Raw genomic sequence first — 15,403 nt, 5'->3', positions numbered from 1 at the left:
TCATTTTGCATCACACGTGTTTGATATATATTTAATTGAACCATTTGTTTTATGAATTGCTATTCTTATTTCTTCCATTATACATGAATACATGATGACACATCTCGTGGGTAGCATTTTATCACTACCAGGCTGAGATTTTTTCCTGACAGCCAAAAACCATCAGAATTCATCCGAAAACCATCAGGAATAAGACTCCTGTCGGCTTACCGACAGTAATTTGCCGACAGGGGACGGTGGTCAGGAAAAATGACATTTCCTGACAGTTGGCCGACAAGAATCATTTCCTGACGGCAGTTCCCGACGGCCAGCCTGATGACACCTCCTAAATGAATTCCCGACGGTTTTTATAGCAAAAAACCGTCAGGAAACCAAATAATAAAGGTAAAAAAATAATTTGTCCATGCACAATTTCTCAGCTCCATCAGATCTGATTGTAGTTCCATATACATGTCCATTGAAATTACTTATACATAAAAATTACAAGCCATCCATCAGATCCAATTGTTGTTCCATATGCATGTCCACTAAAATGAGAACTGTACTACATATACATTATTGAAGGGAACTTAATATGAAGATTACTATAAATTCTAACTCTCTGTGTACATAACGCAGCTAATAAAACTAAAGTTAACTTGGCGAAAAGGTTAACTAAACTTCACCTTGATGAAGATCACCGGCGCTCCATTCACCATTCTGTTGTATTTTTGTACCTAACCAAGTGACTAATTTAACTGGATCAGATTGCAGTGCATGTTCAAATTGTCAAACCTGAAAAGAACTAGTAATGATGGAATCACCAATTCACCTTGCTGTATATATCTAGTACTAAAATGAAAAGAACTTTCAACTTAAGTCAAAGCATGCATATTACAAACTGAAATTCAGTAAACATTAACCTATTCTAAACTAGAAAGAACCTTCAATTGAAGAGCGCATAGGGTTAGTAGTCACTTTCAGAAGAAAGAAGTGTTGATAAGATAAAGGCACTCACCTTCCAGATATCAGCAATAATGTTTTTGTTTAATTTGGACTTGTAGAGTCTTCAATTCAGGGATCAATCTGAGCAAATTTTGGACAAAAGTCCAGTTCAACACAGAAGAATTAGTAATGGTAGTAGAAGTATCAATGCAGTCTGATGCCAACATCAAGGTCAATTGTCCTTTATATATTCTTGAACTCAATAACAAATAAAATCTGAGCAGAAATCATACATATTCAGTTTGATTCAGAACAAAGTAAAGTAGTGCTGGTCTACCTTGAAGGTCTACCTTGATTCAGAAATATGCTATCCTAATTTCTTGATACTAGACAAGCAAGTTTCTACTCCCAAATATACTTGTTTATGTTGCTTACTTTTGCCACAAATAAATTTTTGCATGTGCTTTACAATTAATGGCACAAGCCAATGAGAATATAAATTGTAAATTACATGCCACAGAAAAATACATATGAGATAACTCACTGGAAGGAACCTTGATGACTTGATCACAGCAAGTTTACTTCCAAGGCATCCTGAGCGCTGAACACAAGCCCAGAAAAGAAATGGAAATCAATAAGCTATACAAGTTTGTGACAGTTGTTAAGAAAGATGAGAGATAACAACCTGTGCCAATATCCATCCAATAAGCCAATCGACATCGCGCCAATGATTTGATATGACGAGTGCATGCTCTTTACCTACAGAATTAATCAGATAAGCTTGTAGTCCAACTCTAGTACACTACATACTTGAGAAGTATGTTCATTTAGACTTATCAGTTTTACGAGTGTCGGTACCCCAGGACTGGGGTACCCCTTCTTGCTGTATCTAGGCAAGGGCCTTGTAGTTATCCTTGGCTACGACCAAACAGCCGGACCCCTGTGGTCCGGAGTCCTGATCTCTCAACAACGGTTCCGGGCCTGCCTCACGGCTGGGAAAGATCCGGGAACGACGCGTGACACGGAAGAGGCGGGCAGCCCGAACAGCCGGGGCTCTGGACCTCCCGAAGGGTCCGGACCCCCGCGGAAGTCCCGGACCCCTCATGGGGTCTCAGACCCCCAGTAAGGTAACCGGACCCCTCGCAAAGGGAAGAAGTCGACGCCCTGCCTCGGGGTGGTCCGGAACCGACACGTGTCTACAAGCACGGACACGTATACAAGGCCGCTTGGTCTCCATACTAAGCCTCACCCACCACTTCATTCATTGTGGTAGGTGGACGCCCGCATTAATGCGGTAGAAGCCGATGCGATTCTTTGACTAAGGGGCACTATTGATCGCATATTACCAAGGTGCATAGTGGAACCGCTGGCGCCGCCCACGCCGCGCCTGTCAGTCTGCCATAACAGATGGATACGACGGCTCGACTCCACCCATTATGACGCCTACATAATAGCCTCAGCAGGTCACGCCGCAAGCTATGTTCCCCAACGGTCACCTTGCTGACGGGACAAGGAAAGACCTCCTTTCGTCAGAGGGCTAGCAGGGCATGGAAGCGTATCGGAGGAAAGATTCGTAACCACTGTAGCCATTTAAATACTCTGCGCAGTATGCTGCGTAGTCACGTTGGGCCCACTTGTCGGGGCCCCAACGTTCTATGTATTCGCACCCCTTGGTCTATAAAAGGGGGAGGGGCGTCCGCTAGAAAAAAAAAACTCAGGCTGGGTGAAAGCCAAGACCCGGCAGAGGATTGGTTCATTCATAACCAAGAACAATACATCTCCCAGTGGATGTAGGGTATTACGCTCCGGCGGCCCGAACCACTCTAGATCAGACGTTCTTGTGTGCTCGCCTCAGTGCAAGATTAGCCCAACTGCTTAGTACTCCCTCGAGAACTCCCTCACTGGGAAGAGGCGGGTGCGTTCCGCCACCCGGCTGTGGGTACCCTAGAAATCCCGCGACATTTGGCGCCGTCCGTGGGGAGTCAGGCGCAGGCTGGATCTGCGGGCTTCAGGGGCTGTGTTCTTCCTCTGCAACGGCGTACGAGAAGATGAAGGAAGGCAGGGCGTCACCCATGCCATATGCCAAGGCACTGGGGCGCCAACGCCCGCAGTACGGCGGTGCACGGCAGGGGCGTTTGTTGTGCGTCGCTACTGCAACACCTCAGAGCCGGCGCAGCAACGCACAGCGGAGGCGCCGCTGGGCGCTGCCGCCCCTACGTCGGCTCAAGGTTTTCTCTCAAGCAACGGCCATGCTCCCTCTCCGGCGGCATGACGTCGGCTCAAGGCTTTCTCTCAACATGGAGCCTGGAGCCGACGGCCATCCCGGAGGAAGTTGGCCGTGTCGTCCTGTCGCCGCCAGCACCGTCCGAGGAGCTTGGTGCTGCTGCAGACAGGGCCCCGCCGCCAGGCGCGGGGGCCCCTGGTGCTAGCACCAAGGACAAGCCGGCGAACGACCGCACCTCTCCGCGCTTCGCACCGGTCCTTCTGCTGCGCAAGGGCGTCTGACTTCCATCGGCAGACGACGGCGGCGGCAGGGGGCCTCTTCCATTCAAAGCCAAAGAATTTGTCTCATGCTACCTAACCATATGACAGCTCTTAGGCAAGGAGTGGCCCCCCGAGCTCCCGAGGTGATGCTAGATGATGCAGTTCAGGCACATCTAGGGCGCCTTCGCCTCCGACGACTATGAAGAATTCAGGAGTGGCCGTACCACTTCCAGCCGGAGAAGAACACGTTGTATAGCATGCAGCCGTAGGTTACTCCTAAAAAAAGATTAAGAGAGTTCCTCCTTTGTAAAAACGTGGCGCCTACGTGTGTGTCCAGAGCGGTCAAGGTCCGACCTTGTAAACCCGACCTCTGGCCCTATCACGCAACAAGCAAAAAGCGGTCCAGAGCGGTGGAGGTCCGACCTCGTAATCCCGACCTCTGATGTATACCGTGATAACCACAATAATAAAGGAGATTTATTTTCTTAGTCATATCTCGGCGCCACCCTGATTACATTCATTTGTTCTGATTGGCTATTTCTTGGTTAACCATCTTTTCCCCCAAGACAGTCTTTTCTTTTGCAGTTAGCAATCCAAGTTAAGTTGCCGGCTTGAACTCGGGTGAGGACGCCCCTCCTAGCTGGAAGGCAGTCCGGACCCCTAAGGACCTGCTCTGGAGAAGTAGTACTCATATCCTGGGGTAGAGGAGCTCCGCGCAGCTTAGCCTGGTAATGTACCCTAAGTTTACGTACTTCGCTACCTTGTTACAAGTACTCTAGTAACCGAGACTGCTGTCTTTAGAGGTCCCGGGCTCCCTTCTGGTATAAGGCTTGGTTTCCTGCACCTTACTGTGAGGTCCGGTGAAATATTCCTTTGGTTCGTCAGCAATAACTCAAGTCCACTCCGGTGGCCCGCTCCGGCGGAGACCGCTCGCCACGGTCGACTCAAGTCCACTCCGGTGGCCCGCTCCGGCGGAGACCGCTCGCCACGGTCGACTCAAGTCCACTCCGGTGGCCCGCTCCGGCGGAGACCGCTTGCCACGGTCGGCAAGAGCCAGGTCCGGGAAGTAGTGCTTGCTCCCTGGGCGATCCGAAGTCTGTATAGCCGCTTAGCTTGGTTACATACCCTAAGCCTACACCTTCATCGCCCTGTGGAGAGCACTCTAGTACCTGAACCTGGCAACAGATGTACCGGCCTCAGGGGTCCGGGACGCCCGCTCTCTCCATGAGCACACCAACGTAATCAAGTTGCGTAGAAACACATCACGGTAGTGGCCCTACCTGCGGGTTCGTACCTCTCCCGAGGTGGGCCCGGGGGCCACTGTCGGTACCCCAGGACTGAGGTACCCCTTCTTGCTGTATCTAGGCAAGGGCCTTGTAGTTATCCTTGGCTACGACCAAACAGCCGGACCCCTGTGGTCCGGAGTCCTGATCTCTCAACAACGGTTCCGGGCCTGCCTCACGGCTGGGAAAGATCCGGGAACGACGCGTGACCCGGAAGAGGCGGGCAGCCCGAACAGCCGGGGCTCCGAACCTCCCGAAGGGTCCGGACCCCCGCGGAAGTCCCGGACCCCTCATGGGGTCTCAGACCCCCAGTATGGTAACCGGACCCCTCGCAAAGGGAAGAAGTCGACGCCCTGCCTCGGGGTGGTCCGGAGCCGACACGTGTCTACAAGCACGGACACGTATACAAGGCCGCTTGGTCTCCATACAAAGCCTCACCCACCACTGCATTCATTGTGGTAGGTGGACGCCCGCATTAATGCGGTAGAAGCAGAGGCAATTCTTTGACTAAGGGGCACTATTGATCGCATATTACCAAGGTGCATAGTGGAACCGCTGGCGCCGCCCACGCCACGCCTGTCAGTCTGCCATAACAGATGGATACGACGGCTCGACTCCACCCATTATGACGCCTACATAATAGCCTCAGCAGGTCACGCCGCAAGCTACGTTCCCCAACGGTCACCTTGCTGACGGGACAAGGAAAGACCTCCTTTCGTCAGAGGGCTAGCAGGGCATGGAAGCGTATCGGAGGAAAGATTCGTAACCACTGTAGCCATTTAAATACTCTGCGCAGTATGCTGCGCAGTCACGTTGGGCCCACTTGTCGGGGCCCCAACGTTCTATGTATCCGCACCCCTTGGTCTATAAAAGGGGGAGGGGCGTCCGCTAGAAAAAAAACTCAGGCTGGGTGAAAGCCAAGACCCGGCAGAGGATTGGTTCATTCATAACCAAGAACAATACATCTCCCAGTGGATGTAGGGTATTACGCTCCGGCGGCCCGAACCACTCTAGATCAGACGTTCTTGTGTGCTCGCCTCAGTGCAAGATTAGCCCAACTGCTTAGTACTCCCTCGAGAACTCCCTCACTGGGAAGAGGCGGGTGCGTTCCGCCACCCGGCTGTGGGTACCCTAGAAATCCCGCGACATTTGGCGCCGTCCGTGGGGAGTCAGGCGCAGGCTGGATCTGCGGGCTTCAGGGGCTGTGTTCTTCCTCTGCAACGGCGAACGAGAAGATGAAGGAAGGCAGGGCGTCACCCATGCCATATGCCAAGGCACTGGGGCGCCAACGCCCGCAGTACGGCGGTGCACGGCAGGGGCGTTTGTTGTGCGTCGCTACTGCAACACCTCAGAGCCGGCGCAGCAACGCACAGCGGAGGCGCCGCTGGGCGCTGCCGCCCCTACGTCGGCTCAAGGTTTTCTCTCAAGCAACGGCCATGCTCCCTCTCCGGCGGCATGACGTCGGCTCAAGGCTTTCTCTCAACATGGAGCCTGGAGCCGACGGCCATCCCGGAGGAAGTTGGCCGTGTCGTCCTGTCGCCGCCAGCACCGTCCGAGGAGCTTGGTGCTGCTGCAGACAGGGCCCCGCCGCCAGGCGCGGGGGCCCCTGGCGCTAGCACCAAGGACAAGCCGGCGAACGACCGCACCTCTCCGCACTTCGCACCGGTCCTTCTGCTGCGCAAGGGCGTCTGACTTCCATCGGCAGACGACGGCGGCGGCAGGGGGCCTCTTCCATTCAAAGCCAAAGAATTTGTCTCATGCTACCTAAGCATATGACAGCTCTTAGGCAAGGAGTGGCCCCCCGAGCTCCCGAGGTGATGCTAGATGATGCAGTTCAGGCACATCTAGGGCGCCTTCGCCTCCGACGACTATGAAGAATTCAGGAGTGGCCGTACCACTTCCAGCCGGAGAAGAACACGTTGTATAGCATGCAGCCGTAGGTTACTCCTAAGAAAAGATTAAGAGAGTTCCTCCTTTGTAAAAACGTGGCGCCTACGTGTGTGTCCAGAGCGGTCAAGGTCCGACCTTGTAAACCCGACCTCTGGCCCTATCACGCAACAAGCAAAAAGCGGTCCAGAGCGGTGGAGGTCCGACCTCGTAATCCCGACCTCTGATGTATACCGTGATAACCACAATAATAAAGGAGATTTATTTTCTTAGTCATATCTCGGTGCCACCCTGATTACATTCATTTGTTCTGATTGGCTATTTCTTGGTTAACCATCTTTTCCCCCAAAACAGAGTCTTTTCTTTTGCTGTTAGCAATCCAAGTTAAGTTGCCGGCTTGAACTCGAGTGAGGACGCCCCTCCTAGCTGGAAGGCAGTCCGGACCCCTAAGGACCTGCTCTGGAGAAGTGGTACTCATATCCTGGGGTAGAGGAGCTCCGCGCAGCTTAGCCTGGTAATGTACCCTAAGTTTACGTACTTCGCTACCTTGTTACAAGTACTCTAGTAACCGAGACTGCTGTCTTTAGAGGTCCCGGGCTCCCTTCTGGTATAAGGCTTGGTTTCCTGCACCTTACTGTGAGGTCCGGTGAAATATTCCTTTGGTTCGTCAGCAATAACTCAAGTCCACTCCGGTGGCCCGCTCCGGCGGAGACCGCTCGCCACGGTCGACTCAAGTCCACTCCGGTGGCCCGCTCCGGCGGAGACCGCTCGCCACGGTCGACTCAAGTCCACTCCGGTGGCCCGCTCCGGCGGAGACCGCTCGCCACGGTCGGCAAGAGCCAGGTCCGGGAAGTAGTGCTTGCTCCCTGGGCGATCCGAAGTCTGTATAGCCGCTTAGCTTGGTTACATACCCTAAGCCTACACCTTCATCACCCTGTGGAGAGCACTCTAGTACCTGAACCTGGCAACAGATGTACCGGCCTCAGGGGTCCGGGACGCCCGCTCTCTCCATGAGCACACCAACGTAATCAAGTTGCGTAGAAACACATCACGGTAGTGGCCCTACCTGCGGGTTCGTACCTCTCCCGAGGTGGGCCCGGGGGCCACTGTCGGTACCCCAGGACTGGGGTACCCCTTCTTGCTGTATCTAGGCAAGGGCCTTGTAGTTATCCTTGGCTACGACCAAACAGCCGGACCCCTGTGGTCCGGAGTCCTGATCTCTCAACAACGGTTCCGGGCCTGCCTCACGGGTGGGAAAGATCCGGGAACGACGCGTGACCCGGAAGAGGCGGGCAGCCCGAACAGCCGGGGCTCCGGACCTCCCGAAGGGTCCGGACCCCCGCGGAAGTCCCGGACCCCTCATGGGGTCTCAGACCCCCAGTATGGTAACCGGACCCCTCGCAAAGGGAAGAAGTCGACGCCCTGCCTCGGGGTGGTCCGGAGCCGACACGTGTCTACAAGCACGGACACGTATACAAGGCCGCTTGGTCTCCATACAAAGCCTCACCCACCACTGCATTCATTGTGGTAGGTGGACGCCCGCATTAATGCGGTAGAAGCAGAGGCGATTCTTTGACTAAGGGGCACTATTGATCGCATATTACCAAGGTGCATAGTGGAACCGCTAGCGCCGCCCACGCCACGCCTGTCAGTCTGCCATAACAGATGGATACGACGGCTCGACTCCACCCATTATGACGCCTACATAATAGCCTCAGCAGGTCACGCCGCAAGCTACGTTCCCCAACGGTCACCTTGCTGACGGGACAAGGAAAGACCTCCTTTCGTCAGAGGGCTAGCAGGGCATGGAAGCGTATCGGAGGAAAGATTCGTAACCACTGTAGCCATTTAAATACTCTGCGCAGTATGCTGTGCAGTCACGTTGGGCCCACTTGTCGGGGCCCCAACGTTCTATGTATCCGCACCCCTTGGTCTATAAAAGGGGGAGGGGCGTCCGCTAGAAAAAAAAACTCAGGCTGGGTGAAAGCCAAGACCCGGCAGAGGATTGGTTCATTCATAACCAAGAACAATACATCTCCCAGTGGATGTAGGGTATTACGCTCCAGCGGCCCGAACCACTCTAGATCAGACGTTCTTGTGTGCTCGCCTCAGTGCAAGATTAGCCCAACTGCTTAGTACTCCCTCGAGAACTCCCTCACTGGGAAGAGGCGGGTGCGTTCCGCCACCCGGCTGTGGGTACCCTAGAAATCCCGCGACATTTGGCGCCGTCCGTGGGGAGTCAGGCGCAGGCTGGATCTGCGGGCTTCAGGGGCTGTGTTCTTCCTCTGCAACGGCGAACGAGAAGATGAAGGAAGGCAGGGCGTCACCCATGCCATATGCCAAGGCACTGGGGCGCCAACGCCCGCAGTACGGCGGTGCACGGCAGGGGCGTTTGTTGTGCGTCGCTACTGCAACACCTCAGAGCCGGCGCAGCAACGCACAGCGGAGGCGCCGCTGGGCGCTGCCGCCCCTACGTCGGCTCAAGGTTTTCTCTCAAGCAACGGCCATGCTCCCTCTCCGGCGGCATGACGTCGGCTCAAGGCTTTCTCTCAACATGGAGCCTGGAGCCGACGGCCATCCCGGAGGAAGTTGGCCGTGTCGTCCTGTCGCCGCCAGCACCGTCCGAGGAGCTTGGTGCTGCTGCAGACAGGGCCCCGCCGCCAGGCGCGGGGGCCCCTGGCGCTAGCACCAAGGACAAGCCGGCGAACGACCGCACCTCTCCGCGCTTCGCACCGGTCCTTCTGCTGCGCAAGGGCGTCTGACTTCCATCGGCAGACGACGGCGGCGGCAGAGGGCCTCTTCCATTCAAAGCCAAAGAATTTGTCTCATGCTACCTAACCATATGACAGCTCTTAGGCAAGGAGTGGCCCCCCGAGCTCCCGAGGTGATGCTAGATGATGCAGTTCAGGCACATCTAGGGCGCCTTCGCCTCCGACGACTATGAAGAATTCAGGAGTGGCCGTACCACTTCCAGCCGGAGAAGAACACGTTGTATAGCATGCAGCCGTAGGTTACTCCTAAGAAAAGATTAAGAGAGTTCCTCCTTTGTAAAAACGTGGCGCCTACGTGTGTGTCCAGAGCGGTCAAGGTCCGACCTTGTAAACCCGACCTCTGGCCCTATCACGCAACAAGCAAAAAGCGGTCCAGAGCGGTGGAGGTCCGACCTCGTAATCCCGACCTCTGATGTATACCGTGATAACCACAATAATAAAGGAGATTTATTTTCTTAGTCATATCTCGGCGCCACCCTGATTACATTCATTTGTTCTGATTGGCTATTTCTTGGTTAACCATCTTTTCCCCCAAGACAGAGTCTTTTCTTTTGCTGTTAGCAATCCAAGTTAAGTTGCCGGCTTGAACTCGGGTGAGGACGCCCCTCCTAGCTGGAAGGCAGTCCGGACCCCTAAGGACCTGCTCTGGAGAAGTAGTACTCATATCCTGGGGTAGAGGAGCTCCGCGCAGCCTAGCCTGGTAATGTACCCTAAGTTTACGTACTTCGCTACCTTGTTACAAGTACTCTAGTAACCGAGACTGCTGTCTTTAGAGGTCCCGGGCTCCCTTCTGGTATAAGGCTTGGTTTCCTGCACCTTACTGTGAGGTCCGGTGAAATATTCCTTTGGTTCGTCAGCAATAACTCAAGTCCACTCCGGTGGCCCGCTCCGGCGGAGACCGCTCGCCACGGTCGACTCAAGTCCACTCCGGTGGCCCGCTCCGGCGGAGACCGCTCGCCACGGTCGGCAAGAGCCAGGTCCGGGAAGTAGTGCTTGCTCCCTGGGCGATCCGAAGTCTGTATAGCCGCTTAGCTTGGTTACATACCCTAAGCCTACACCTTCATCGCCCTGTGGAGAACACTCTAGTACCTGAACCTGGCAACAGATGTACCGGCCTCAGGGGTCCGGGACGCCCGCTCTCTCCATGAGCACACCAACGTAATCAAGTTGCGTAGAAACACATCACGGTAGTGGCCCTACCTGCGGGTTCGTACCTCTCCCGAGGTGGGCCCGGGGGCCACTGTCGGTACCCCAGGACTGAGGTACCCCTTCTTGCTGTATCTAGGCAAGGGCCTTGTAGTTATCCTTGGCTACGACCAAACAGCCGGACCCCTGTGGTCCGGAGTCCTGATCTCTCAACAACGGTTCCGGGCCTGCCTCACGGCTGGGAAAGATCCGGGAACGACGCGTGACCCGGAAGAGGCGGGCAGCCCGAACAGCCGGGGCTCCGGACCTCCCGAAGGGTCCGGACCCCCGCGGAAGTCCCGGACCCCTCATGGGGTCTCAGACCCCCAGTATGGTAACCGGACCCCTCGCAAAGGGAAGAAGTCGACGCCCTGCCTCGGGGTGGTCCGGAGCCGACACGTGTCTACAAGCACGGACACGTATACAAGGCCGCTTGGTCTCCATACAAAGCCTCACCCACCACTGCATTCATTGTGGTAGGTGGACGCCCGCATTAATGCGGTAGAAGCAGAGGCGATTCTTTGACTAAGGGGCACTATTGATCGCATATTACCAAGGTGCATAGTGGAACCGCTGGCGCCGCCCACGCCGCGCCTGTCAGTCTGCCATAACAGATGGATACGACGGCTCGACTCCACCCATTATGACGCCTACATAATAGCCTCAGCAGGTCACGCCGCAAGCTACGTTCCCCAACGGTCACCTTGCTGACGGGACAAGGAAAGACCTCCTTTCGTCAGAGGGCTAGCAGGGCATGGAAGCGTATCGGAGGAAAGATTCGTAACCACTGTAGCCATTTAAATACTCTGCGCAGTATGCTACGCAGTCACGTTGGGCCCACTTGTCGGGGCCCCAACGTTCTATGTATCCGCACCCCTTGGTCTATAAAAGGGGGAGGGGCGCCCGCTAGAAAAAAAAACTCAGGCTGGGTGAAAGCCAAGACCCGGCAGAGGATTGGTTCATTCATAACCAAGAACAATACATCTCCCAGTGGATGTAGGGTATTACGCTCCGGCGGCCCGAACCACTCTAGATCAGGCATTCTTGTGTGCTCGCCTCAGTGCAAGATTAGCCCAACTGCCTAGTACTCCCTCGAGAACTCCCTCACTGGGAAGAGGCGGGTGCGTTCCGCCACCCGGCTGTGGGTACCCTAGAAATCCCGCGACAACGAGTATCTTTCCTTTTCAGTTTTACAAGCCATACTTATCAGTTCATGCCCTAGTATGTTCATGTTTAGAGGATATGCAACAAAAGTTCACCGAAAGGCAGTATCACAGAGTTGAATAATAGGCCAATTCCATGATGGTTTGCCCAGTACGGCCCTTAAACACATCACACTCAACTCTAGCCAAAGGTAGGTTTCCAATCTTTATCAATGCCCCTAACAGTTCTGTTGTGTTGGTCCTTGGGACTTGACTCTTCATGTGTAGGAGAGGTGCAAGTAACGTTGACAGGTGCAATGCGATACAAAATTTTGCTTTGATGTTGATCACATCTACATACCTTGACGCCTGCCCACCAGTCCACAACCCAAACCAGCTGAGGCCACAGCAGCTCTGCCAGGAATCTGTTGATCCGCCGATAGAAGCTCTTTGAGAAGGGCCTTATTGTCACAAATAGGATGGCCTGGAAATTTTAACACCGAAACAAACAGATCAAGAATTGCTGAGTGGTGGTTGTACTTCAGGCCATTTACAGAAGCATTATACTACCACAAAAATTAGCTGACCCACATGAAGCTTTCCCCCCAAAAAAATTCAGCAAAACACGCATCGGCATCAATTAACCTACAATGCGCAACTACCGTCAAGGAATCCAACGAAAATGTTGAAAAACGGTGGTGTATTCGAAGGGGGAAGATCAAACCTTTTGCTGAGCAACCGAATCAGATCACCTCGGCCGCCGCCCAAAATGGAAAAAGGAAAACAAATCGATCTGAGACCCGGTGGGGAACTGGGGAGGGAGGCTACGTGGAGGCGCGCGATGGTGGGTGGGGGCGAGGGCGCCGGCGCGCGCAGCCGCGCGGCGGTGGGCGGGGGCGAGGGCGCGGTCGCGGGCGTGCGGAGGCAGCTGCGGGTGCAAGGAATCGCGAAGTGGCGGCGGCGCCAGCAGTGGCCAGATGAGGGGAGAAGAGATAGGGTTTGAGGGAAGAGAATGGTTCCTGACGGGCCGCGATTAAGTTGCGTTTTTCGGGTGCGTGCCTGCTGGGCTCCTGTCGGTCTGAAAAAACCGACAGGACCCTTCGTTTTCTAGGTCCTGTTTGGATGGAGAGTTAAAAGAGGTAAAAGGGGTAAAAGTATCTATTTTTTACCTCAAACATCCAAACATGAGGTAAAACTTGTTGAGGTAAATGTTTTACCCCTTCTTTTTCCTTTACCCCTCTTTAGGTGTCAAATGGGGGTAAAATGACCAATTAAATGATATTCTCCAACCATATTTGCCCCTAATCCAAACATCTTTATGGGGTAAAATTATTGGGGGAAAATGGTTGGAATAAAACATTTGCCTTGGGACAAATTTACCCCTCCACATCCAAACACGGCCCTGGTAGTGTATATAAACATTAAACAATAACATTGAGATTCCACCATCGACCAAGTGGGGAACTAGCCCCTTAAACTGCTTCAGTTTTGTGGCTCTTGAGATAATAAAGACAGCAACCATGTCAGCCACTTTTGTGAGTGGGGGTCGCGTAGGATGGCAATGGGTACCCGAAACCCGATGGGTTTTTCTCTATTAGGGTGCGGGCATAGACTAAATTCTATACCCGCGGGTTTTTTAATGGGATAAACTTCGTACCCGTTGGGTTTGCGGGTGTGGGTTTGTTCTTCAAGTATCCAAACCCGCAAACCCGTGGGTACAATAAACCCGACAACATATAACCTAAAATACTAATGTCACAAGGTCTTGTATCAAAATAAGGTCTAATCACATGCTAAGAGAGACTTAGGCTCATGTACTTCCATTCCCATCGATGATTACATATTCATAGACTCATTTGGCTATAATGCATTATGTATTTGTTTATGTTTTCTATTAAATTTTGTTACTTCTTCTATCGGGTACGGGTAACCCGCGGGTAAAAAAACCCGCACGGGTACGGGTACGGGCATGAAATCATACCCGCGACGGGTATGAGTTTTTTAATGGGTACGATTTTATCTTGGCGGGTGCGGGTTTGGGTTAGTGATACCCGACGAGTTTGTACCCGTTGCCATCCCTAGAGTCGCGCCTTGTCATGGGTCTTTTCTTGTTTTGAAGAAGTGTCCTAGCTCATCGTTAACTTTCACTCCAACACTCCCTTCGGTGACTATGCTTTCAATCCACCGAAACCAGGTCGGTGAAAACCCTTTCATTCTTAAAGTATGTTAAAAAAGGACCAGCTGACCTTATTATAAGCCTTCTCAAAGTTTAGTTTCAAAATTACTCCACTCGTTTTCTTTTTTTGAAGTTCATGTATTGTCTCATGCAAAATAACCACTCCTTCCGTAATATATTTTCCTGATTTAAACGCTGTTTGAGATGATCTTATTACTTTACTTGCCACCAACGAGAGCCTATTGGCCACCACCCTTATATGAAACTCTAGGTCCTATGCTCCTAGAAACTCTAGGTCCTATCCTGCTCAAATGCCCAGCACACCATGCCACCGCGATTGTTGCAGAAGATACCTGCGCAGGAGCTGCTAAACTGAACACAAGCCTCGAAGAGCCTGTGCCTCTGGCTTTGATAGAGCGTCATAGAAGGTGCCATGTTCTCCTGGTTCTCCACAGATTTCCTGGCGACTCCCATGCCCAAGCTCAGATGCACAAATATGTACAATGAGCCGAGCTGAGCTGAAACTGAATTCTTTCATTCCCTTGTAGCATATTCTAAGGCATCGGGCTTCTCCTATTTATAGCTAGGTCTTTCCATTGGCAGCTAGCCCCAAAACAGCTCAACTTTTTTTACTTCATCATGGTTCTTTTTGTCTTTATTACAAACAAGTTCTTGCAATAATTGTTCAGCACATGAAACCTGAAGCAGGCTAGGGCCTATAGGGGCTCAGAATCTCAGCCGAGGTGCCAAGCTTATCGACCTACCATGGGCTAACGCTATGCCAATATCACTCCAGTATCATTTTCCATTGTTAATAAAATTGTTTAGCGTTTGAATTAGTAGATATATTGAAAATTAGAAGCATATTTTATAGTTTACAGTACAATACATTAATGGCAGTGGGGGAGGAGGAGGGGGCGGAGGGGATGTGGATGGGGTAGGCGAATTTCGGTCTAATTACAAGCGGTTTGATGGCACTGTCAGTAACTCATAATCTTTTGATCGATCATATTTCGCATTTGATGATCTAATTACAAGCGGTTTGACTCGCACGCTTCACCCGGGATCCGGCAGCCCACACCGGCGCCGGCCTTACCTGCTCGCTCGCCTGGGCACACGCCGGCCGCCTCCGCATTCGCCGGTGCTCGCGCCGCTTGCCACCGCCACCTCCTCTGCGCTCGTCTGCGCCCACACCGGCCCTCTCCCCTGCCTGCCGTCCCCACCCCTGCCTCCGCGCTTGCCATCACCTGCTGCGCCCGCACCCACACCTCGCCTCACCTCGTGCCACCGCCCCTGCATCACCTCTCGCCATGGCGTCGCCTTGCTCAGATGGCGCCGACGGCCGCCTCCTGGCTCTGGGCTCACCCGAGGCTCTAGAGGCGCGCGGAGACAGGGCGGTGCGAGGCGAGCACGGCGGCCAGGTCTGCCGCCGTCCGGTCCAACTTAATTAAGAGCAGTAGAGATCAACAGAAAATAAGCTCTTTTCTAGCAAAATTGAGAGCGAATGAGATAAGAGTAGGCCTTGGGCAATCGATTTTACTTAGTTCTTGG

At 53.2% G+C, this 15,403-nt stretch overlaps 1 protein-coding gene across 13 annotated transcripts; it reads right to left on the bottom strand.

The window, feature by feature from the left end:
- Positions 1-396: 396 nt before the first annotated feature.
- Positions 397-12,708, bottom strand: LOC120710827. 13 transcript variants are annotated; one of them, XR_005690245.1, is made up of 6 exons: positions 12,401-12,708; positions 12,038-12,321; positions 1,610-1,683; positions 1,469-1,525; positions 998-1,065; positions 397-774 (listed from the first exon to the last, which is right to left on the bottom strand). XR_005690245.1 is itself a non-coding variant. In XM_039996459.1 (6 exons), exons 2-6 carry the CDS (start codon positions 12,311-12,313, stop codon positions 1,054-1,056), a joined length of 333 nt encoding a protein of 110 aa, XP_039852393.1. In that variant the 5' UTR covers positions 12,314-12,321; positions 12,401-12,707; the 3' UTR covers positions 996-1,053. The 13 variants fall into 13 exon arrangements, 3 of the variants coding, with proteins under 3 accessions (XP_039852393.1, XP_039852357.1, XP_039852350.1); XR_005690241.1 differs by having other exon boundaries at positions 397-728; positions 12,401-12,707; XR_005690204.1 differs by having other exon boundaries at positions 397-716; positions 12,401-12,704.
- Between the last annotated feature and the right edge of the window lie 2,695 nt (positions 12,709-15,403).

This window comes from Panicum virgatum, chromosome 1K (genome assembly GCF_016808335.1).
Source record: "Panicum virgatum strain AP13 chromosome 1K, P.virgatum_v5, whole genome shotgun sequence".
NCBI lineage: Eukaryota > Viridiplantae > Streptophyta > Magnoliopsida > Poales > Poaceae > Panicum > Panicum virgatum.
Note: the sequence above shows the minus strand (reverse complement) of the source record. Positions and strands in the feature narration are given on the sequence as shown.

Excerpts from the sequence above, each read along its gene's own strand:
- LOC120710827 (XM_039996416.1), bottom strand. The coding sequence starts at position 12,313 with ATGCCGATGCGTGTTTTGCTGAATTTTTTTGGGGGGAAAGCTTCATGT. Across the intron at positions 12,161-12,246 it reads TGGGTCAGCTAATTTTTGTG|GCCATCCTATTTGTGACAAT; the intron begins GTAGTATAATGC and ends TAAAATTTCCAG. Across the intron at positions 1,684-12,037 it reads ACTGGTGGGCAGGCGTCAAG|GTAAAGAGCATGCACTCGTC; the intron begins GTATGTAGATGT and ends TTAATTCTGTAG.